At 35.1% G+C, this 26051-nt stretch overlaps 2 protein-coding genes across 3 annotated transcripts; one reads left to right on the top strand and one right to left on the bottom strand.

Moving 5' to 3' along the window:
• The first annotated feature begins 12532 nt into the window (after positions 1–12532).
• LOC145620360 (putative N-acetyltransferase HLS1) lies at positions 12533–16490 on the top strand. The gene is made up of 3 exons (XM_081675026.1): positions 12533–12763; positions 13181–13329; positions 15439–16490. Exons 1-3 carry the CDS (start codon positions 12533–12535, stop codon positions 16295–16297), a joined length of 1239 nt encoding a protein of 412 aa, XP_081531152.1. The 3' UTR covers positions 16298–16490.
• A 107-nt stretch (positions 16491–16597) lies between these two features.
• LOC145620361 (protein LPA3-like) lies at positions 16598–22007 on the bottom strand. 2 transcript variants are annotated; one of them, XR_014108213.1, is made up of 13 exons: positions 21573–22007; positions 20887–20917; positions 20436–20528; positions 20291–20353; positions 19924–20035; positions 19506–19591; positions 18714–18772; positions 18515–18617; positions 18288–18348; positions 17528–17610; positions 17359–17439; positions 17063–17260; positions 16598–16791 (listed from the first exon to the last, which is right to left on the bottom strand). XR_014108213.1 is itself a non-coding variant. In XM_081675027.1 (12 exons), exons 1-12 carry the CDS (start codon positions 21881–21883, stop codon positions 17201–17203), a joined length of 1143 nt encoding a protein of 380 aa, XP_081531153.1. In that variant the 5' UTR covers positions 21884–22007; the 3' UTR covers positions 16822–17200. The 2 variants fall into 2 exon arrangements, 1 of the variants encoding a protein (XP_081531153.1); XM_081675027.1 differs by lacking the exon at positions 16598–16791 and having other exon boundaries at positions 16822–17260.
• Between the last annotated feature and the right edge of the window lie 4044 nt (positions 22008–26051).

Here is a 26051-nt window from a genome sequence, read left to right as displayed (position 1 = left end):
CCCCTCCAAATCTCTCCAATTTTGGAGGGATTATGCTTATTAAAGAGAGAGGGGAAATGGATCCCTCCCTCTCCTTCCCCTCCCTTTCTCTCCAATTTGTCCCCCTCCCTTTCTCTTCTCTTCTTTCCCTTCCATTTCTTTCTATCCAAACAAAGTGTTAAGTAAAAGATTTGATCTGACTAAATCATCATTCGATGTAACCACTATATTATTACTTGATATAATCAATAAGGATAACCTATACTTCGTATTATAAACGTGACTTTTATTTAACTTAACTGAGAATTGATTTCTTTTTAGTTATGTTGTGTAGGGTCGGTAAACTATTCTAGATCCACCCCATACAAACAATAAATGGCCATGACAGGATTATGATTGATGTTAATGTCCTAAGGACCAAACATACGAACAACACATATAAAGTAAAAGCAAATCTCGTAGCTTTTATATAGAGTATCATCATATACATTCAACATACAAAACTTGTACTAAGCTAATTCATAAATTATTATAGACACGTGTTTATCTGTTACAAACTTATAATACAATGAATGTTTGAGGAACAATTCAAAGGGGTTGGGGTAAAATGGAATTCATAAGATAACCAAATATAAAGCTCCTTTGTACTAGTATAAAAGAAGAATCAAATTTAAACCATTAATACGAAAAAGGAGAAAATCTGAAGTAGGTCATTTTAGGAAAAATACAATCAAGGTTAAGGATAAAATAGAAGCTGATAATGGTGAGACAAAAAATAACATGAAACGTTATTATGATTGTTCTCTTTAATAAAACTTTGGTCACGCAGTCATTTGTGGTTGAACTGACTACACTTCACACTTCTTTATCTGCCATGCTTCGTCCGTTATTCTCATCTCTTTTTTATTTTGTGGCATCTATTTTTTCTGCAAAATAATTCTCAAGTTTGTCTAGATAAATGTGTATGCATGAGCATGATTGATGTGTCTTATGTCTTAACTTTGTACGGGCCACAACAAAGAACCTTGATTAATCATCTTTGTACGGCTCATAACATCTGGCCGGTGTATAGTACTACTCCGTATTAATTTTGTCAATTAGTAATAAACTACGAGTAATTTTTATATGTGGTTTGTCATACTATGTGGCCAGTCATAATAGGAATTACTTTGTTAATGTTATAGAAATTATTTAGTCGGCGTTCAAGGTTTACTTTCTTAGTGTATGGAAAAAAATCTAACATATAAGAAGTACAAAGTATTGATTTTGGATCACACTAATCATCATGAACAATGATGTGGACGGCTAAAACACAATTAGATCGAATAGTGGGACATCATGGGATTCTTGCCAATCTCGCTTAGCTTATATACTTAGCATCAAATTAAACCCGTTTAGGGCCCTATTTATCCTATCTTTAATGAGCTACTCCAAAAAGATAAGAGTATTAAAGTATTATTAATGTAAAACAAGTGAGATTATTGTTCGTTTTCCACGCACCTTCCAAATTTTAAAAGATGGTGAACTTTTGACAGCATACAATATATCAAAAAAATATTTTTCTGTTTCATGATTGCTATGTCCACATCTACAATTTAAAACCTTAAGAGTCTATAGTTACATATACATTTTATTAAGAGTCTACTAAAACCTTAAGAGTCTATAGTTACATATACATTTTATTAAGAGTCTATAGAGAGTGTGGATTTGCAACTTGGTATAGCCCATATGATTATGAAATTATTGCTATAATCCCTACATAATCATCAATACTTAATAAACCGTACGATATTATTATTTTTGTTGTTTATCTATCTACAATATAATCTACCTAATTAGCTAGGCGGGTTAAAACATCTATTAAAGTTTTGACTTTTATCCTGTTGATATTATTATTTTTGTTGTTCATCAACACGCATTCATCAATTGATATGAATATAACATGCGACAGTCAAAATATTTAATATAGTGCTAATTTAAAATAGTTTTGAAAATTACCGTGCGTAATACGGGATCTAACCTAAGCTAGTAATAATAGATATTAGAACTAATTGTTATTATAGGTACATCTTCTCATAATTGGTGCTAATTTTAAGGCTTAAAGTAGAGCAGTCAATTCAAGTATTCAAGTCGAGTTTGGGTCGGGTCAAATTAGGTCTCGAGTTAAATCAAGATCAGGTTATGTCGGGTCAATCTAGCTTCAGATCAGGTTCAGATTCAGGTCGAATCAATTTCAGGTCAAGTTATAACGGGTCATTCACCTTTTAGGATATAGGTCAGGTTCAATTCGAGTTAAAATCAGATCGGGTTTAATTTCAGGTTCAGTTGGTGTTGAGTCGGGTTTGGATGGGTTAACAAGATGGTACATTCGGATTCGGATTAGTGTTGAGTCGGGTTTTGGTTCAAGTCCAATTCTAATAAATATCGATGTAGCCAAGTTGAACTATATAATTACGCCTTTCATAATTTGATCAAGCATCATCAAGATTTTATTAAACGTATATACGAGTAACAGAGAACAAAAGGTATATAAGCTGAACAAAAGAATTTATTAAATCGGATTGAGGGTTTACAATATTATACCAGTATATAAGCTAAATAAAAGGTATATAAAATTTTATTAAGCCTTCCATGACTCGGGTTCATGTTTTAATTGAGTCGGATACTAGTTCGGGTTCAGATTGTTTTCGGGTAGGATTAAATCGGTTGACGGTTACTATCAGGTCGGGTGCAGGTTTGGGTTCAGGTCATAAAGTATTTAATCAAATCGGTTTTCAATTAAGATTAGGTAAAGTTCAGGTTGGGTTACAGGTCACTAGTTTCACCACATTGTTCGAGTACAGGCCGGGTTCAGATCATTGTCGTTTATGGTCAAGTTCTCGGGTCGAATCAGTTTTTGACAGCTCTAATAATCCACACTTTTTGAGGAAATTTTGAGGTTTCGGGGCCTGGTGGATAAAAGTGTTGAGATCCTAGAGGATACATCTCGGGGGTCATATATTGCCGTTTCAAACCATATATAATCATTATATGTTGTCATGAACGTCCGTGGTAGGCTGAGTTTACGAAATCGGTGCAAAATGCGAACGGGTAAAATGACCGTTTCAGAACATATTGGATGGTTCCACCGACCCAATTGCACTCCCGGAGGATATTAGGGACCATGGTAAACATCTCGGCAATTTTTCTTTTTGGGCAAAAAAAAGTTCAAAAATTACAAAATTGAAGGCTATAATCCACGCTTTTTGAGGAAAATTTAAGGTTTCGGGGCCCGGTGGCGAAAAGTGTTGAGATCTTAGGGGATATATCTCGGTGTCATATATTTCTATTTGAAACCATATATGATCATTATTTGTTATCATAAACGTACGTGGTAATCACTACAAGTTGTGAACGGGTAAAATGACCATTTATGGGCATATTGGATGGTTCCATCGACCCTATTGGACTCCCGAGGATATTAGGGACCATGGTTCACATCTTGGCAATTTTTATTTCCGGGCGAAAAAAGGTTAAGAATTATAAAATTGAAGGTTACAATCCACGTTTTTTGTTGAAATTTTGAGGTTTAGGGGCCCGATGGCGAAAATCCTTGAGACCCTAAGGGAGACATTTTGTGGTCATATAATGCCATTTGAAACCATATATAATCATTATATGTTGTCATAAACGTCCGTGGTAGGCTTGACTTTATCGATACAAGTTGCAAAAGGGCAAAATGACCGTTTAAGGGCATATTAGATGGTTCCACCGACACAATTGGACTTCCAGAGGGAATTAGGAACTATAGTAAACATCTCGGCAATTTTTATTTCCAGCCAAAAAAAGGTCAAAAAATTACAAAATTGAAGGCTATAAATCCACGCTTTTTAAGGAAATTTTGAGGTTTTGGGGTCCGGTGGCGAAAAGCCTTGAGACCATAAGGGATACATCTAAAGGTCATGTAATGCCGTTTGAAACCATATATGATCATTAAATGTAGTCATTTATGTACGTGGTAGGCTTGAGTTTACGAAATCACAGCAACTTGTGAACGGGTAAAATGACCGTTTAAGGGCATATTGTATAGTTCCACCGACCCAATTGGACTCCCAGAAAGTATTAAGGACCATGGTAAACATCTCAGCAATTTTAATTTCCGGGCGAAAAAAAGTTCAAAATATTACAAAATTGAAGGTTATAATCCACGTTTTTTGTTGAAACTTTGAGGTTCAGGACCCGATGGCGAAAAGTCTTGAGACCCTAAAGGATACATTTTGGGATCATATAATATCGTTTGAAACCATGTATAATCATTATATGTTGTCATAAACGTCCGTAGTAGGCTTGACTTTACAAAATCGATACAAGTTGCGAACGGGTAAAATGACCGTTTAAGGGCATATTAGATGGTTCCACCGACACAATTGGACTTCCGGAGGGTATTAAGAACTATGGTAAACATCTCGACAATTTTTATTACCAAGCGAAAAAAAGGTCAAAATATTAAAAAAATTGAAGGCTATAATCCACGCTTTTTAATGAAAGTTTGAGGTTTTGGGGTCCGGAGGCGAAAAGCCTTGAGACCCTAAGGGATACATCTCGATGTCATGTAATGCCGTTTTAAACCATATATGATCATTAAATGTTGTCATTTTTGTACGTGGTAGGCTTGAGTTTACGAAATCATAGCAAGTTGTGACCGGGTAAAATGACCGTTTAATTGCATATTGGATGGTTCTACCGACCCAATTGGACTCCCGAAGAGTATTAGGGACCATGGTAAACATCTCAGCAATTTTAATTTCCGGGCGAAAAAAAGTTCAAAAAATTACAAAATTGAAGGCTATAATCCACACTTTTTGAGGAAATTTTGAGGTTTTGGGGCCCGGTGGCAAAAAGTGTTGAGAACCTAGGGGATACATGTCGGGGTCATATATTGCCGTTTGAAACCATATATAATCAATATATGTTGTCATAAACATCCGTGGTAGGCTTGAGTTTACGAAATCGGTGCAAGTTTCGGACGTGTAAAATGACCGTTTCAGAACAAATTGGATGGTTCCACCGACCCAATTGGACTCCCTGAGGGTATTAGGGACCATGGTAAACATCTCGGCAATTTTTATTTTTTTGGGCAAAAAAAAGTTCAAAAATTACAAAATTGAAGGCTATAATCCACGCTTATTAAGGAAATTTTGAGGTTTTGGGGTCCGGTGGCGAAAAGCCTTGAGACCATAAGGGATACATCTAGAGGTCATATAATGCCATTTGAAACTATATATGATCATTAAATGTAGTCATTTTTGTACGTGGTAGGCTTGAGTTTACGAAATCAAAGCAAGTTGTGAACGGGTAAAATGACCGTTTAAGGGCATATTGTATAGTTCCACCGACCCAATTGGACTCCCGGAAAGTATTAAGGACCATGATAAACATCTCAGCAATTTCAATTTCCGGGCGAAAAAAAGTTCAAAATATTACAAAATTGAAGGTTATAATCCACGTTTTTTATTGAAACTTTGAGGTTCAGGGCCCAATGGCGAAAAGTCTTGAGACCCTAAGGGATACATTTTGGGATCATATAATGTAGTTTGAAACCATGTATAATCATTATATGTTGTCATAAACGTCCGTGGTAGGCTTGACTTTACAAAATCGATACAAGTTGCGAACGGGTAAAATGACCGTTTAAGGGCATATTAGATGGTACCACCGACACAATTGGACTTCGATCCGGAGGGTATTAAGAACTATGGTAAACATCTCGACAATTTTTATTACCAAGCGAAAAAAAGGTCAAAAAATTAAAAAAATTGAAGGCTATAATCCATACTTTTTAAGGAAAGTTAGAGGTTTTGGGGTCCGAAGGCGAAAAGCCTTGAAACCCTAAGGGATACATCTCGATGTCATGTAATGCCGTTTTAACCCATATATGATCATTAAATGTTGTCATTTTTGTACGTGGTAGGCTTGAGTTTACGAAATCACAACAAGTTGTGAACGGGTAAAATGACCGTTTAATTGCATATTGGATGGTTCTACCGACCCAATTGGACTCTCGAAGAGTATTAGGGACCATGGTAAACATCTCAGCAATTTTAATTTCCGGGCGAAAAAAAGTTCAAAAAATTACAAAATTGAAGGCTATAATCCACACTTTTTGAGGAAATTTTGAGGTTTTGGGGCCCGGTGGCAAAAAGTGTTGAGAACCTAGGGGATACATGTCGGGGTCATATATTGCCGTTTTAAACCATATATAATCAATATATGTTGTCATAAACGTCCGTGGTAGGCTTGAGTTTACGAAATCGGTGCAAGTTGCGAACGTGTAAAATGACCGTTTTAGAACAAATTGGATGGATCCACTGACCCAATTGGACTCCCGGAGGATATTAGGGACCATGGTAAACATCTCGGCAATTTTTTTTTGGGCAAAAAAAAAGTTCAAAAATTACAAAATTGAAGGCTATAATCCACGCTTTTTAAGGAAATTTTGAGGTTTTGGGGTCCGGTGGCGAAAAGCCTTGAGAACATAAGGGATACATCTAGAGGTCATGTAATGTCGTTTGAAACCATATAAGATCATTAAATGTAGTCATTTTTGTACGTGGTAGGTTGAGTTTACGAAATCACAGCAAGTTGTGAACGGGTAAAATGACCGTTTAAGGGTATATTGTATAGTTCCACCGACCCAATTGGACTCCCGGAAAGTATTAAGGACCATGGTAAACATCTCAGCAATTTTAATTTCCGGGCGAAAAAAAGTTCAAACTATTACAAAAATGAAGGTTATAATCCACGTTTTTTGTTGAAACTTTGAGGTTCAGGGCCCGATGGCGAAAAGTCTTGAGACCCTAAGGGATACATTTTGGGATCATATAATGTCGTTTGAAACCATGTATAATCATTATATGTTGTCATAAACGTCCGTGGTAGGCTTGACTTTACAAAATCGATACAAGTTGCGAACGGGTAAAATGATCGTTTAAGGGCATATTAGATGGTTCCACCGACACAATTGGACTTCCGGAGGGTATTAAGAACTATGGTAAACATTTCGACAATTTTTATTACCAAGCGAAAAAAAAAGGTCAAAAAATTAAAAAAATTTAAGGATATAATCCACACTTTTTAAGGAAAGTTTGAGGTTTTGGGGTCCGGAGGCGAAAAGCCTTGAAACCCTAAGGGATACATCTCGATGTCATGTAATGCCGTTTTAACCTATATATGATCATTAAATGTTGTCATTTTTGTACGTGGTAGGCTTGAGTTTACGAAATCACAGCAAGTAGTGAATGGGTAAAATGACCGTTTAATTGCATATTGGATGGTTCTACCGACCCAATTGGACTCTCGAAGAGTATTAGGGACCATGGTAAACATCTCAACAATTTTAATTTCCGGGCGAAAAAAAGTTCAAAAAATTACAAAATTGAAGGCTATAATCCACACTTTTTGAGGAAATTTTGAGGTTTTGGGGCCCGGTGGCAAAAAGTTTTGAGAACCTAGGGGATACATGTCGGGGTCATATATTGCCGTTTGAAACCATATATAATCAATATATGTTGTCATAAACGTCCGTGGTAGGCTTGAGTTTACGAAATCGGTGCAAGTTTCGAACGTGTAAAATGACCGTTTCAGAACAAATTGGATGGTTCCACCGACTCAATTGGACTCCCGGAGGATATTAGGGACCATGGTAAACATCTCGGCAATTTTTTTTTGGGCAAAAAAAAGTTCAAAAATTACAAAATTGAAGGTTATAATCTACGCTTTTTGAGAAAAATTTGAGGTTTCGGGACCCTGTGGTGAAAAGTGATGAGACCCTAGGCCCGGATATATCTCGGTGTCATATATTGCTGTTTGAAACCATATATGATCATCATATGTTGTTATAAACGTACGTGGTAATCACTGCAAGTTGTGAACGGGTAAAATGACTATTTATGGGCATATTGGATGGTTCCACCAACCTTATTAGACTCCCGGAGGGTATTAGGGACCATGGTTAACATCTTGGCAATTTTTATTTCCGGGCGAAAAAAGGTTAAAAATTACAAAATTGAAGGTTATAATCCACGTTTTTTGTTGAAATTTTGAGGATTAGGGGCCCAATGGCGAAAAGCCTTGAGACCCTAAGGGATACATTTTGGAGTCATATAATATCGTTTGAAACCATATATGCTCATTATATATATGCTGTCATAAACGTCTGTGGTAGGCTTGACTTTACAAAATCGTTACAAGTTGCGAACGGGTAAAATGACCGTTTAAGGGCATATTAGATGGTTCCACCGGCACAATTGGAATTTCGGAGGGTATTAGGAACTATGGTAAACATCTTGGCAATTTTTATTTCCAAGCCAAAAAAATGTCTAATAAATTACAAAATTAAAGGCTATAATCCACTCTTTTTAAGGAAAGTTTGAGGTTTTGCGGTCCGGTGGCGAAAAGCCTTGAGACCCTAAGGGATACATCTCGAGGTCATGTAATGCCGTTTTAAACCATATATGATCATTAAATGTTGTCATTTTTGTACGTGGTAGGCTTGAGTTTACGAAATCACAGCAACCTGTGAACGGGTAAAATGACCGTTTAATTGCATATTGGATGGTTCTACCGACCCAATTGGACTCCCGAAGAGTATTAGGGACCACGGTAAACATCTCAGCAATTTTAATTTCCGGGCGAAAGAGTTCAAAAAATTACAAAATTGAAGGCTATAATTCACACTTTTTGAGGTTTTGGGGCCCCGTGGCAAAAATTGTTGAGACCTTAGGGAATACATCTCGGGGTCATATATTGTCGTTTGAAACCATATTTAATCATTATATGATGTCATAAAAGACCGTGGTAGGCTTGAGTTTACGAAATCGGTGCAAGTTGCAAACGTGTAAAATGACCGTTTCAGAACATATTGGATGGTTCCACCGACCTAATTGGACATCTAAAGGGTATTAGGGACCATGGTATACAACCTGACAATTTTTATTTTCATGCGAAAAAAGGTCAATTATTTACAAAATTGATGGCTATAAATCTATAATCCATGCTTTTTAAGGAAATTTTTAGGTTTTGAGGCCCGATGGCGTAAAGTGGAAAAATTAAAGGCTATAATCCACCCCATTGTTCGAGTACAGGCTGGGTTCAGATCATTGTCGGTTTAGGTTGGGTCATCAGGTTCAATTTTAGCCAAATTCAGATCGGATTCAATTTCAAGTTCGGGTTGTGTGTGAGTCAGGTTTGAGTGGGTTAATAGATGGTACATTCGGATTCGAGTTAGTGCTGAGTTGGGTTTTGGTTCATGTTCAATTCAATAAATATCGATGTGCTCAAGTTGAACCTATATAATTACGCCTTCCATAATTTGATACGCATTATCAAGATTTTATAAACCTATATATGAGTAATAGTGAACAAAAGGTATACAAGTTGAATCGAATTGTGGGTTTACATATTTGTACCAATATATAAGTTGAACAAATGGCATATAAATTTTATTAAACCTTCCACGACTCAGGTACAGCTTCAAATTGGGTCAAGTACTAGTTGGGGTTCAGATTGTTGTTGGGTCGGATTAAATCAGTTGACGGTTACTCTCAGGTCCGGTGCAGGTTTGTGTTCAGGTCAAAAGGTATTGGATCAAATAGGTTGTCGGTTAACATTAGGTTAGGTTCAGGTCGGGTTACAGGTCACTAGTTTCACCCCATTGTCCGGGTATAGGTTGGGTTCAGATCATTGCCGGTTCAGGTCGGGTTCTTGGGTCGGGTCAGTTTTTAACAGCTCTAGCTTAAAGTATGGGCTACGTTGGCGGGGGTGATTATGGTGGGATAATTACATCACATGACAATCTTTGGTGTTAATCGTTTAAATAAAATACTTGGTGGCATCATTCGATCCACCTGCACCAATAATTTGACAAAAGAGTGCAGTTGTACTTTGTATTCAATTCAATTAATAACCGCTCCTTTAATCCTTTATTATTATTAATATTAATAATGCAGACAACAAGCCGCCTTTGATGTTGTGTTTTAACATTTTGTGATTTTAATTAAGATCATATACTAATAAATAAAAAACCAACTTGTTTTATACGTTTTTTTTATAAATTTTTTTTTTTTTTTAAAAAAACTCTATGTATATATACATACATTTAAGATGTGATATGGCCACAAAGTACGTGGACATCCATTTGCATGCGCATAGCCGCGCACTCTTTATAAATTAGCAGGATGTTTCGAGTTTCGACCATGTTTCTATACTATTTGATAGGATTTTACTCTTACAAAGTCTTTTTATATAATGGATTTGATTCAATTTTACCAAGCTAAGTCAGATCCGACTATAGTTTTGAATCTTCTCTCTTTTTGTAGATAATTTTGCGAGTTTTAGTCCACTTACAACTTCAGAGATTTTTCATCAATACATAAACCGGCCGATGAGTGGTCGGATGAGAGACTGCTCAAGTTAACAAGATGATTATTATTTATATTTTCCTTCAATAAGACACTACTCATAGGTGTAGAGGTATCAAAAACACCCGATCCAACTCAATCTGAAACCGACCGAAAATTATCTGATTCAGATTTTGACTCACGTGAACACAATAATTTAGCATCACTCAACTTTAAAAATTAATCCGATCCGATCGAACCTAATTCAAATACGACTTAAATTGACACCTCTACATACGTAAATAATATTACTACCTCCGTTACATATTATTTGTAATGATTAGATATTTTTCTATGTCAAATCGTTGCAAATAATATGTAACAGAGGTAATAATAAAGAGATACCACCAATCCACCATGATGCCTTATTTTTTGTATGAAAAGCTAGCGCCAAACGATTATTACAATCTTGGCATGTTAGCTTTGCTTTATTTTAATATTTTAAAAAAATTAATATTAAAAAAAAAAATTGTCACTTTGATAGCTTGTGAATATGAAATAGTTTTATGGGTGAAATAAGATTTTTATTTGTCGGAGGGAATAAATCTATCGAAGTGATGACATGAAATGTGTAAAAAAAAAGATGAATTTATTCTATAGACCTAACTATTCGCCTAAGCTATGTGATCTTAGACGTTATATATTTGGTACTACATTGAAGATATGGCATTTGGTTAATTGAATTGGCAAGCTTAGACCGCTAGGATGGTCCGACATTCGCTAATTTGTTATGGTTAGTATCAAATCTCCTTTTGTTTATTAACTTCTCAATAAATACTAGAGAAGAATAGAAGATGCTTAATTATGCCTTTAAAGGGCTTTAATAATTGGCGGTGACTAATTTTTAAGCGAATAGATGTAAGGCATGAAAAGAATGATTTCTTGGTCAAATAACTTAGCCAGCTAGTGTAAGGTGCAACATTCCTCCAATTGTTGATCATTCAATCTGAATTTCAAGATAGCTTAGCTTGTACTAGATTTACCTAGCTTGTACCCCTCTCAATAAAATAAAAAATAAAAAATAAAAAATAAAAAAATAAAAAGTACTTTTTTTAAAATGCAGTTAAGGTTCGAGTGCATGAAAATGATTCGTAGTAATTAGAGGAATAGCCACCACAAGAGCTTAAGTCTTAATAACTAAGCTAATTAAAACAAAAAGTACTTTCTAATTCAGTAATTCACAGATCGCTCAAAATCAAGGGCCAAATCTTACCAACTGCATCAAATATTTTAAAAAAAATTAAAAAAAAAAAAGTTTTATCCAATTAATAACAACTCGTATAAAGATGATTAATAATAGTCCCAAATTATAAAATTAGGGGAGTAATAGCTAATAAGTAATAAGCCGTCTCGGGGGAGTTACTTGGCTGCGCAAAAGCCAAAGCCACATGAGAAAAGCAAAAGTTATGTGCACGTATCATATTTCATAAGTATATGGAGAGATCTTATTTATTTAAAGTTATGACCAACACCACAATTATTGATACATATCTTATCAATCATTTTCAAATTTAAGGAAAAATAAATATTCATCCCCCATCATGTTTTTTTAGTCTTCTTAAATTTATTCTTTATTTTTAGAGTATCTACGTATGTAAGTATTAAGCGTACGAGTTATTTCATACTGCGCAAACTTTTTTTTTTTTTTGAACATTGCGCAAACTAAACTTCTCAAAATTCAATTAATTCTAAAATTTGCTATGGGGAGTAATTATTTCACAGTAAGATATACGAAGTGTGTAAATTTAGTTATACCTAATAATGAGTCCTAATTATAGCTCTAAAATTTTAAGGGAACAAAATAGACCCTAAACAAAAACATATACACCTACTCAGCTACTCTACAAGTTAAACTAGTTAGCAAGTTGATGATCAATGGGTAAAATTCACAATATCAAATAAATAAAACCAAAAAAAAGGGGACCCATTAAAATAACATTAGCACACTTGCCATTATAATAATGCCTACGCCATGTCATACACATAAACCCCACTTGTCTGAGTCCCTCCAAATAAATTTATATATAAAGGAGTTGAGTTTGCACAAATGTCACCACCGCAGAAGTTGATCAACCTTCATTCCCCCCCCCCCCCCCAAAAAAATAAAAAAAGGATCAATGCCACTAAAAATAGTAGCTGAGGAGTCACCAACAAAGAATAATCATAGTAATATGAATATGGAAGTGAAAATAAGAGAATTCGATGAAAAAAAAGAGAATGAAAAGGTGGAGGATTTGGAGAGACAATGTGAGTTTGGAGGCCAACAGCAAGGCCAGCCTTCTCTCATCACTCACCTCTTGGGTGATCCTTTTGGAAGAATACGCCATTTTCCTACTCGCATCATGATGGTACCTACCTACATACTCTTCTCTTCTTCCATGCTCGCTCTATTACTTCTTATTACTTTGTATATCATGTTAGAAGTAATACTAAAGATAGCAATGGGTCGGGTCAGGATATACTGTGGCATGACATACTAGTACACTGGGCCATGACTCATGGTCACGATATGACCTAGTCTGACAAAACAAATCACCTTAAAATAATAATTAAGCTAAATTTGGTTGGAACTTGCAAGTATAGTTAAACCCACGTGCCATTGTAAACGAGGCATGACCTACAACTAATAATCATCCTTTTTCGTTAAGGTTGATCCTCACATATATACTTGTTAACTTGTATGTTATTAGGTGATTATTATATTTCATGTTTTTTTTATTTTAACTGGTTTTCGTTTGTTTATCTGATGATATGAATATTATTAGGTTGCAGATTATGGAGGAGATATTGTTGGAGTGATTAGAGGAGGTATAAAACCCGTTACAAGAGGAAAGAAGGTTGTTGATGATGATAATCTTCCTGTTTATGTCAAGCTAGCTTATATTTTGGGCTTACGAGTCTCTCCCATGCACAGGTTCGTTATATCTTACTCCTAGCTATATCTTAAATGTGCATTATTACACAACTGTATATTCACCTTCGGTTCGTTTCTTAAATTTCAATTCATAGCATAATTATGGATGTATGATTACTTTTTTACTCGTAGCTTTTGGTTACAAAAGTAGTATATGTGAAAATTAAGTACTAAAGTACTTGACTATCTATGATATGAGGTGATCTATATATATATAAAAAAAGACAGTAAACAAAAGATTTATATATAGTTTTATATCATTGCAGTTCAACATGACGCGGGTAGTAAATGATTTTAGCATTGGGATGTAAAAAACTTCTGATATAATATATATATACTTCGTATGTATTTTTTTCCATTAGATGAGTCTAATATAATTAATTGATGATTGCTTTAATTCCTTTATAAAAATTTTGGCTTACCTGAAATAATATAGCTTAAAATAAAGGTTCTTTGATGAAACAAAATATCTTATATTAATTAAAGTACTACCTCCGGTTCTTGTTACTTGCAACAAAGGAATTTTTTTTTTTTTTTTTTTTTTTTGAGGTACGCAACAAAGGAATATTTTATGTCTTACAAATAATACCCCTTTGTTGAGAGTTATAAAAACCAAAGGTAGTATTAAAATGGACCGAAGATAATAATGCTGTTGACTGATGGTTCACTATCATGCAAGGATCTCTCGTCGTTAATTTACCATTTCAATTTCAACAATGAGTAGGTTAAAGTTAATCTACAAAAGTAAATTCTTATTCTCAACACTTGGACATATAATAGTTGGATAAATTCTAGAAGCCAAAGCACCAGAGTTCGTTACCTATATATTTTCAATACTGTACATCTACTTTCAAAAAAACAGGTATTTATTTGTATCTTTATTACGGCTTAAGTAGGTCCTAAGTTTTAATCTCTTTAATTATAATTTAGAATTTTAGAGTAAGTTAAAATGATTAGATTCCATGATTATAAAAAGTCAATGAATGATCCTATAATATTGGAGACAAATATTCTTTTTTTAGTTGGCTTCGTTTTGCTAGGAATAGGAATCAGAACTCCCATGAGTCCCATCCCATCAATCGACAAAAATGATCGAAGATATATTCAGCTAGCTTTTAATCGTCTTCTTTTTCTTTTTATTGAACAGAAAGTAACATATAATAAGCAACATAGTACTCTGTAGTATATAAATTACTATTTAGGAATCCACTCAAGGTCAACCAATATTTATACGTGGTAACCCTGACTTTATCATCTCGGGTACAACCCATTCCATTTTCTATCTATATAATTGAGGTTTCTTTGTGAGTTGGGACTCTCATGCTCTCTCACCTTATAAAAATGTACCTTATTATTTCGAAAACTCTTAATATCATACCTAAAATAAATAATAATAATAATAATAATAATAATAATAATAAGGGCGATAATTTTTTTTTTTTTTTTTAATCGAAGAAAAGGGTGGAACCACTGCACAGATAATCTTAGGAACTGTTTGGGTATCTGATTATGTGGCTTTGTAATCAAGTTTATAAATATTCTTATAAAAGTGGTCTTGAATATAAAAATATAAATGGAAGCACTTTCTAAAGTAGTACAGTATCTTGATATAATTTAATCATGTGTGATAACTACTTTACCAAAATTATGCTTATATTAGCATAATAACTTCAATCGTCATAGATTCTGTAACTGCCGATCCGTAATCATTCCACGAAGAATGTCTTACAATTTTTATTCCTCAATATCTTAATTTGATTTGCTGGCTGTACAATTTGACCAAGAATTTGTACCGTAACAATCAATCTTATGTTTGATTGGATTACTAATTTTAAATCATGCAAGCATAAGATTTCTATGACTGGCATATTCACTAGACCTTTATATTGCTTCATATATCAGCTAAGCCTATGCCTCCAACCTCTCCTTATAGGTGACTAATAGATTCTTTCGATTCAAGTCGAATTTGAATGATGAACTATTCGTTTCGGTTTATACTTTCATATCTTATACTAAGTACACATTTATAAGTCATTATAGTTCAGTTAAGGTTGCAACAGATTATCTAGTTACGTAACATTGATCTTGACTTTCTTTAATTTTGAACAGAAAAAAGGGTATTGCTACAAAGTTGATTAAGAAGTTGGAGGAATGGTGCAAAGAAAAAGGAGCTGAATATGTTTATATGATGACTGATTGTGCTAATGAAGCCTCAATCAACTTGTTCACCTACAAGTTTAACTACTCTAAATTTTGCAACCCAACTGTATTGGTGCAACCAGTACATGCACATCAGAAACCAGTAACCTCCAGTGTTGCTATTGTCCAAGTACCACCACTAGTAGCTGCATCTATGTACCGAAGAATCTTCTCCAACTCGGAGTTCTTCCCTAAGGATATAGAGTCAGTATTATCAAGCAAACTTCACTTAGGAACCTTCATTGGGATGCCAAAGAGGTACCTACAAAAATGGGATCCTCAAAAGAGGCTTCCACCTTGCTTTGCTATTATGAGTGTGTGGAACACTAAGGAAGTTTACCAATTACAACTAAAAGGTGTGTCTAAGTTAACAAAGGCTTGTTGTCTAGGGAGTAGGGTTTTGGATGCTCATATGCCTTGGCTTAGGGTGCCTTCTATACCAAACATGTTTAGGCCTTTTGGCTTCTATTTCTTGTATGGCCTACACATGGAAGGGAAGGGGTCTCTAAAATTGATGAAAAGTCTATGCAACTTTGCACACAACATGGCTAGGGATGACGTGGCGTGTGCAGCCGTTGTTGCTGAGGTGGCACAGTGGGACCCAGTTAGCGAGGCTATACCACATTGGAAGAGGTTTTCATGGAGTGAAGACTTGTGGTGTATGAAGAAGCTCCCAAATAAAGAAGGGGGCAACAATTCTCAGCCTTTAGATTGGGTTACTTCTCCATCCTCAGCATCAACACTTTTCGTTGATCCGCGAGATTTTTGATTGCTCCCTAACCCTACCTCGTCCCACCCCACCTACCTCAAAAAAAAGTTCTTGTACGAGTAGTTAGCTAGATATGATATGCCCACTGGCCTGCATGAGAGCAAGGCGTGAATGTAAATAGTGCATATGCTATGTATTGGTGTTCCAAAGTGTGGAAGTAAATAATGCAATTTTCGCACAGCAAGCTAAAATTGGAAAGATCTTCTCACCTTTTCGCGTTCTCATATTATTTTATTTTCATACCCCCCTTAACACAGCTCCAAGGATAGTAGAACAATGTTATAAAATCCCATCAAAGTTAAAGGCAAACATTGTATAAAACAATCTCACCCAAAAAATCGCAAAAGGAGTTTGGGACATGCCATAAAGGTGTATGTTTTATTGTTTTTCAAGGCATTGGTAAGTGTAATCTTACAAGAAAAAGTCTCATGTCAATGTCCTTCGAGGTGAAGAAGTATTACCATTGACATTGCCAAATTGCTGTGGATCTTCCCCTACAAAACAATATATGTACACAGTATAAGTAAACCACCAAAAATTAAAAAGCGATACATTTTGGAGCTATGGGACGTCAAAGTTGGAATTGTACTAAATGTTTCCCTAAAGACTTGAAATTAAACATAAAGTGGATAATATGAATCAAGCTACAATAGAAATCAGAATAAAACAATTTCAAGCGATTTTAAAATTTAATTACACTTTGCAGAAATTATAAACCTCATGCTAAGTGCAGGGAGGGACAGAAAAATTCTAAATTTAATACACCTGTATGATTCTCTCCGGTTGAGAATCGGGAAATCAAAGCAAAACTGATAATCCGTCACCAGCTATGAATATGATGTATTGAAATCCTGTGCAATTCATTAGATGCCATCCATATCAGCTGAAACATACTGATAGTCGTCAACTTCTCCAGTCAGTAGAAGCCTCCAAGTCTGTATCTTCTTCCCACCAGGTGGAAGTCTGAAAGATTTACCAAAAAGTGAAGTCATGATAATTTCTTCTTTTTCAGCAACATTCACTAAAAGACAAGTTGAAGGACATGCAAAAGGAAAAAAAACCTTATATCCTCTACGAAGAAATTCTAAAGAGCTTCCTTGTTCCTCTTGCAGCCCTAAAACCCTCAAAAGTTCTTCCTTGGTCTGAATCAATCATAATGTGAGTCCCATTTATGTGACAGATTATCAACAATAATTACAAATAAATGACTAATCAACAAGAATTGCTTACTTCACCAAGTGTGAATCGGGTAGCACTTTCTGCGACACAAGCAAAAGAACCATCAGCTTGCTTTAGCATCACCTGCCAAGGCCCTGTAAAGAATATATGAATCCTTCCCACTAAACTGTATAGTCCGAATAAGTAACAGGAAACATCCACATTCACAACAATATAAAGCAGGTTAGCTGTGTAATTGAGGGTTACATGCAAAGATGCAATTATTCTGCTGATTGTAGTATATTAATATAGACTAAGCTCTAGAATATGGGTTAAAATGACGTATCAAGAAAAGAGGGATGATTAGTGCAAAACAAGCCACATATGACGGAATTAATGACAATTACCGCCCTGTCAATCTTTCAAGAGGAATGACACTCTCCCAAACCTACAAGCTAATAAGTTATCACACTATTAAACATGAAACAGACTAAGCACTAGAATATGGACTAAAATGATGTATCAAGGAAAGAGGGATGATTAGTGTAAAACAAGCCACATATGACTGAACTAATGCCAATTACAGCCCTGTCAATCTTTCAAGAGGAATGACACTCTCCCAAACCTACAAGCTAATCAGTTATCACACTATTTAACATGAATTCCCTCTCCCTAATCTTCTTTATTTATAGAATTTCTTCCCTAGCTTATTCCCCTAGTTACCCATAACTAACTTAGAAAGATATTGCCAAAAGTACCCCTCCCCCTTGCATCAATTCATCGCACTTCAAACAAGTAAACGACAATGTAACCACACATTTAGTTTACTTACCAGGGTATTGGCGAAACAGAGCTCCATTATAATTCACGATAAAAGGCGCCACGGGCACTGTCTTTCATGCATCAAGGAAATTATAATAAAATGGTTAGCCAAAAAAGAAAAGGAAAGGATTTATATGGTTAGCCAAATATAAAAGAAAAGGAAAAATATGGTTAGCCAAGGAAAATAGAAAAAGAGGTTAATGGAGACAACTTTTAGAAAATCAGCAAGAGAATTACCTTAGAATATTCTCTTGTTCGGATATAGAAGACTGGAATGAACTGAGAAAGAAATCGGTAATGGAGATCCTTCGGTGGGAAGCCTAGAAGACCCAGATCAGCACTGTAAAAGCATATACTCTTCAAATTAATAGGGATATATAATTTTTGGACAGTCCATCCATAAGTAACTAATATAGGCAAGACCAAACTTATATACCGTAATGTTTCAAGCTCAAGATTAAATAGGAGAGTGGGAGTTGAAGAAGCAAATTTTTCCTGCATATTACGGACAGAGATACATTAGTTAGCCCAGAAGTTTAAGAAATCAAAAAGAAACATCAAACAAAAGGAGGGAAAGAAAAAATCAAATCATTTTGATTTGTGACTTATCCTTATTCAGCAGTGAAAGAAATTCAAAAAACTATCAATCCTTGTCTCTACTAACATTTCACTATGATGACGGAAAAGATGCCACAAAAGTAGTAGCTCAGCTTACATCTATACACTCATATATGTTTGTACCCTATCCATGCTCACTCAAAAATACAAGTTTTGTATGGACAGACATATTGATTTTCTCAATGGTATAATATTACACATCAGAAACGTTTTTGACAGACAAACTTGTAAACCTTGGCAAGAGATTAGATTGTAAGGACAGCCTAGTAGCCTACCCCTTGCTCAATCTTACTCAACTTCCTATAATACCACCCAATTAATGTCATGGTAAATCCTAGCAAAGCTTAGAAGAACAAAATTGATGGTCCATCAATTTTACAATGCAAGTGACATACCACATTGGCAGTGCCAAATATATTATTGATACAAATATGACACAAAATTCTTAAATTTTACTAAAATATTTAGAAGCAGAACCGCATGAACCCATTATATATGCAACATAAATGAACAAACATGTCATGGTGACCGTTATAGATATAAAGACGCATACACACACCACAAAATTAGGATGCATGGAAGACAAAATAACAAAGCAAAGACATCGTACCACATACTTCTCTATCAGAGAGAGATCTCGTGTGCTACAATTGAGAAATATGTAAAGTGAAGGTGGATCATCAGATTCCCAACGACCTGCATGTAGACAAAGAGCAGATTCTCAACTGTTCAATTATAAGGGAACCAGAGAGCAGATGACAAGGCATATAAGAGGGATGCATCAACTTGCTGCCAGCTTCAAGTTCTGCACTTAAGATGAAGAAGAAAACAACAAAATACAAAGAAAGGAATAGCTTCTATTCAATGTGACAAATAGCTATGGAGTATTAATTGGTCACCAACACGAAGAATAGGTATTAAAATGGCAGTTAGCCTGCTAATTATAAACTTATCATCTCCACAATACAAATGAGCTAATAGAACTCAAATCATATCACACTTGAGCACTCACATGTATCACATCTTACCTTCATTCTCATCTTCAAAATCAAAATCCAATGTATCCCTTATTGAGTTAAAGAAATTAGAAACAGCACCACCAGGCACATCATCCAGGGAGCCTATAGTAATGCCATCAATCTGAAATAATTAAAAACAATAATTCAGCTCATAAAATTCAGCACCCAGCATTTTATCATTTAGCTTCTATCCCCGTAATACATTAATGAGCCAGTAATGAACTAAATTGTCAAACAAGAGAACCTCTAAGAACTATAAGAAGCTAATTGTTTAAGGGTAGAAATTAGTTAACCCATGACTGTCACTGCACTTAATATTACAAGAAACAAACAATGAGTGGATTACAAGCATCGAGTTGAGGATAGATATTGTTACCGAGTCAATAGCAGTCCTGAAAAACTGAGCGGCCCTACGCTTTTCAGGCTTGTCAGGAAACACCTGATATCCCCAGCAAAGAATAAATCAATTCTATGTCTCCAAATATTTAGGCCAAAAGATATATAAAAATATGTCCTCTTACTATGCATGATCTGAGTTGCATTTTCTCTTGAAGTTTCCTCGCAACAGTCAATGCTAGCTGAATATTTGCATCGATAAAATCGTCTGATGATCCCTTCACAATTTGAGAAAATCATGCGTCTGTTTTTATTATGAGTCAATAAGTTCATGTAGTAGTAAGCATATGAGTTGTAGGTGCCACCAATGTTACTCAAAATCTTACACGAGTGTTGGACTTCTTAAGATTTAGAAAAATTGAACATAGATACAGATAGCTTTTCTATAAAATCTTACAATCAACTTTTATGTATCATACTTGTATGCATTTATTATTTTAATTCATGGCAGGCATAAAGTATGACAAGAAATTTGGAGTATGAATAACAGAGATTGCCACTCATTTACCGAAACTAGACTGGAAATTGAAGGTATATATGATCAGTCCAAGAGAACTAAAATGACACAAAAAATACCTTGTAAGAAGATATATCACTTGGTAGAGGCCTGTTGAAAACAAAAGGAAAAACTCATATGTCAGAAAGATGGAAAATCAATTTTTAAAAAAAAAAAAAAAAAAAAAACTATGAAGAAACACTAATGAATAAAATGGGCTTTAAGCAATATGCCTGACATTGGAGAAATTGATTAGATACATGATGTTCGGCAACATGTCGCTGTGTGTCAATAACTTACATATGACTATATAAGGCAAAAGTGAAGTAAAATGTATCAAGAATAGGCTATCAGTTCAATACTCCATACCTTGTAGTGTTGTATACTTTCAACTATTGCAGTTTCAGCATACGACTACTCCATAACACATATGATAATTCAAAGCAGTAGCTAGAAACAGCATTCCCCAATTTCAAATAGTTTCATACTATTGCTATTTATTAGTAACATAAATAAACACGAACCCAAAAACATTTCTCAAGAATTAACTAAGAAAATTGATCCCACCTATTAACACTAATTACCAATTCAATTTGAAAAATTAGGGCATGTTCATAATACTTGAAACAATTGATCATATATATAATATCAACATTTACCAATTATATCACAAAACACAGCAAGATTACAGCGTGTATAAAGAATTTGAAGCCAAAATAAAATAACGAGTAGCAAGATAGATAAAGTAAAAAGAAGAGAAAGTTACGGAAAGTCGATTTCGACTCGAAGCTTGCCATCCTGAAGAGCAAGAGAGAGGGCATTAGCGGCATCAGTAACAAGGACTTCATACGATTTGGGTTTGTAAACAGAAACCCCAGATTTAGGATTGGGAGTGGAGGTTGATGCTGTGTTAGTGTTATTGGTGGCGCACTGAATTCTGAGGGGTGAAGTATAAAGAGGAGATGATTGGGAGAAAGGGAAATTGATGGGTGTTTTAGCAAGGAAAGGGGAGAGAGAGTGAAGAGAAGTGGGGTGGATTGAGGAAAGAGAACGAAGAGGGTGGAATGAGAGCGCCATTAATGGAGTTTTCAAATGAGGACGGAGAAGAAAGATTGAAAGTGGAACAAGATAAGGTGGGAAATGTCAAGAAAGAGGGATAATAATCTATTGATAGTTTGATACCATATCGCAAATTATATTTTCCACTTTTGTTTTGTGCCATAAAATCCTAATGTAGCTTATAAGACTAGTAACTAAACTTTCATGGTTGTTGCAAATTGGAGACTCAACTTTCAGATTACTCCATCCGTCTCCGAAAGAATGACCTATTTGGGTTGATTACGCGGGTATTAAGAAAGTTAAATAAAAAGAAGTAAAAGTATGTTGGCAAGATAAATTTACATGGGGTTTGTAAAAAAAAAATAGAGAGAGAAAGTAATAAAATTACATGGAAAATCAAAATTTTATATGGGAAAGCTAATTTTGCACCGATATTGTTGCAAATTGGTAGAGGATATAATCGGTCGTTGGACAATCACCCTAAAACCAAACAATAATTCTACCTAAACCAACCTAAGACAAGTCTAGGGTAAGTAGAGGATCGTATCCACAAGGAATGGGTAAGTACACCGAGAGTATGAAACGGTTGTAATCTAGTTCGGTCACAAATTGGAGGTTTTGATTAGGTAACTACTATGGAGACAAACACTAGGGGGAAATAGGGAATCGACGCCAACCAAACCAATGGATCAAAACACTAGGCAAGCATGAACACAAATTGGGTGATAGAGAGGGCACTCAATGTTGCCTTCTTTCGAAGCCACAACACTAAGCATTCCTAAGCCAAACTCAACTAACAAGATAGGCCAACCAAGTCTTAACGATGAGAAGTAGGCTACTAACTCGGGTTTGTCTTTCGATCGGTCCAAGAAAGCATTAAAGCACACGCAATTGAGATTTCTCACCTAATTGTTGCAACTAAGACTACTACATCATTCAAACAAGGAACCACAATCAAGAGGAATTTAGCATAACCATATAAGAAAAGGCTCACAACTAGACTCCATCTCTCAATGCAAGCATAGAAGTGAATACATGAGCAATAAGTGGCCATCCAATTACACATGCAATTAAACAATTCTTTAACAATCAATCATCAACCCAAAATGAACATGCAAGCACAAACATCAATCAACCCATGGCTTGGTTGGGTCTTCACCCAACCCCTAGCTAATTAACTACTCACTAAACATGGTGAGGGACATGAAAACAACAAGTTCCAATTCAAACATTAAATTAACAAGTTGAGAGGAGTAGCAGGAATAAGGTAGATTGGACATGCAACAACAGTTAAGCAAGATCAAGAGAGGAATTTAACAACTCAAAGTAAATAAAAACTGAAATTAAAGAGTAAGAGATAGAGGAAAGAAATTACTTAAAAATGCTTCAAAGTTGAGAAATTGTTGAATTCAAGAGAACAATCTTCAATTAATCTATTACAATGATTGAGTTTGAGAAGATCTAAGCTAATTAATGAGGGTTGAGAAGAACTAAGGGCCTAAGAAAACTAAAGGGAAAGAAGATCTAAAAATCTGAAGTCAAGCGTCCTATTTATATGCCCAAAAGTTACATCGTAAAATCCGTCAAAATCGGGCTTCAGAACAGGAGGAGCGCCCGCTCCAGTAGGTAGGAGCGCCCGCTCCTCCTGGGCTCTCTGGATGCCCTCTCCTTTATGTGCAGTTTTGGGGCAGAATGTAGGAAAACAGGGGGGAGCGCCCGCTCCTTGAAGGCTGCACGCCCGCTCCTTTATGTGCAGGGGGAGGCAGATTATGGTGCTGGGATGAGGAGCGGCCGCTCCTCTAAGGGTGCACGCCCGCTCCTGCCTGATAATGCTCCCTCGAGAAAGTCTTCATGCTCATGCTACTTAACCATAATCTCATTGCACCTACAAACACGAGCACACACATAAAAAGAAACGGGGAAGCCTAAAGATGCAAGTATGCACAAAAAGAGTTAGAAAAAGGGATTGAAGTGGGGGAAAAAGTACAAAATTGTGTTTTAAAAAGCCATGATAAGTGGACAAATAAAACACTTATCACAAATTGGTGAGTGTTTTAATGCAAATGAGTCATTCTTTTTGGGACTAAAATTAGGCCAAATGGGTCGTTCTTTCAGGGACGGAGGGAGTAGTGAATTGGATACTAAAGTATGAGAAAGTGAAACACCCCAATAATTCTCCCTTTTCCAAACCACTTGCTTTAAATAAAATAGTGGAGAACCATTGACGTGCTACCGCCACGTGTTAAAACGTTAAGGCTTTATCAAAGTATCGCAGCGGAAAATCAAACTTAAGTATTTAAAATAACATAGTTTAGAAAACGAATAAGTCAAAGCTTACAAATTGGAACCATATAAGGCCCTTATTTAAAACCATACCAATAATCAAAGTCCAAAACATAAATGAAATAGCAAAGCATAAATAAGTTCAACACAAGAATCGAATACTCTCAACCACACTAAACCCTTGACAATGCGTATGTCAAATCCCTGAACTTCACATCATCAAGCTAACCTGTGCAATACTGCTCCCCAATAATACAAGTGTAATAATTGGATCATCACAGGGTCATTGAAAGGCGAAGGCCATGACCAAAAAGAAAACACACACAAAAGCACGCAATCAGCAAAGCTGAGTACATACAAGCTACAACGTACTAAACCTAGCATGCTCAATTAATTAAGGTAAATAAACATACAACACGAATTCATTAATCAAGACTCCACACTTAGACAATTCAATTGACTCAACATACTCACTAAACAAATCCAAACACTTGACTCTATATATTTAATCCAATTAATTAAATTTGGAGTAAGCAATATACGAGGTTGTCCAATCCACCAAATCATTTTGGTCCCAAATGACCATTTGAAATAAAAGTTTAGCGTGATACAAGAATGGGCGCGACTCCATTCTCACAAAGTTAGTCTAGGATCCCATCTAACTTTCATTATAAAATAAAATGTAAATACCAAAAGAGAAGAGGACATGTTGATCAAACAAGCCTCGAAAAGCCACGGGCTACCACCGTGTACCCCAACCCATAATTGTCAATACTCTAGAAGTACACGCTTTCCAGAGTTTTATTGCTCATCCATGTTTCACTTTACGTGATTACAATTTTAATTAATAGCCGACTCAATCAAAAAGACCATACATAACAATCATACATCAATTCACTTTTAATCTTATTTAGGACAATGGTGATCACATCACAAGTTGACCTTTAATTCCATTAAACTTCCAAATTATTCAAAATTGTTGAACATAGTCAACTCACCTAGCCATTTCGGCTTAATCCACCTTTACTCAACATACTAGCAAGTTATGATTGAGTAATGAATAAATAATAATAACCTTGTGGAATAATTAATAAATTCATTCCACTTAAACCATTCAATTTCAATCCTTTAATAATCCAAATGTGGTTAACAAACCAATCCAATAAAATATGTTTGTATCAACATTCCATACAAACAATTAATCCAATATAATTCAACATGTTTGCATCCATAATTCCATACAAACATAATCAATTCACCAAAACATATCTCATAAACATAAGCACATGAATTAAATCAATGTGTAACCAAACAATTTCCATCCAAGTGTTCCCTAATCATGAAACTAAGTTCTTTCCTAAACATGATACTACTTATAACGAAGTAGACATGTACGTACCTCGTATAAACAATCCTTTGTGCCACTTTTAATCACTTAAAATTCTCCTAGGGAATAATCACTTCCTAGCTATAGAAAACAACCAACAATTAATATTACTAACCCAAGTAATTTCCAACAATATAATATGATGAAAAACTTATTAAAATAAAAAAAACATATTTATATGCTTAATTAACTTTAAACATAATTAATTTTATTAATCAAACTCAAGGATAAAATTTTAAGCATAAAAAAACTTCGTTAAAAATGAAAAACTACCCGAAAATCATATTTAGAGGCAGAATTTGGCCACGAGAGGGTGGTGCTCACTACCAAAGGTACTAGTCTTTCTTAAAACATCATTTCCACATGGAAAACACTACTTTTTTGTCAAAATCGAATGAGTTCTTATCGGGATTAAAACGGGATTAATATTAACAAACCGAAATCTAAACATTAAAACACGAATTTACGTGTTCAAAATAATCTGGAATTAAGTTAAACTAATTAGTAGTTATAATC

The sequence above is a fragment of the Chenopodium album genome, chromosome 27, assembly GCF_948465745.1.
Source record: "Chenopodium album chromosome 27, dcCheAlbu1.1, whole genome shotgun sequence".
NCBI lineage: Eukaryota > Viridiplantae > Streptophyta > Magnoliopsida > Caryophyllales > Amaranthaceae > Chenopodium > Chenopodium album.
Note: the sequence above shows the minus strand (reverse complement) of the source record. Positions and strands in the feature narration are given on the sequence as shown.

Bases quoted from the DNA above. Each gene is read 5' to 3' on its own strand.
- LOC145620360 (XM_081675026.1), top strand. From the start codon at position 12,533: ATGCCACTAAAAATAGTAGCTGAGGAGTCACCAACAAAGAATAATCAT. The intron at 12,764-13,180 runs GTACCTACCTAC...GAATATTATTAG, and splicing joins TTCCTACTCGCATCATGATG to GTTGCAGATTATGGAGGAGA. The intron at 13,330-15,438 runs GTTCGTTATATC...AATTTTGAACAG, and splicing joins CGAGTCTCTCCCATGCACAG to AAAAAAGGGTATTGCTACAA.
- LOC145620361 (XM_081675027.1), bottom strand. From the start codon at position 21,883: ATGGCGCTCTCATTCCACCCTCTTCGTTCTCTTTCCTCAATCCACCCC. The intron at 20,036-20,290 runs GTAACAATATCT...TAATTATTTCAG, and splicing joins TCAGGACTGCTATTGACTCG to ATTGATGGCATTACTATAGG. The intron at 18,773-19,505 runs GTACGATGTCTT...CGTAATATGCAG, and splicing joins CTCTGATAGAGAAGTATGTG to GAAAAATTTGCTTCTTCAAC.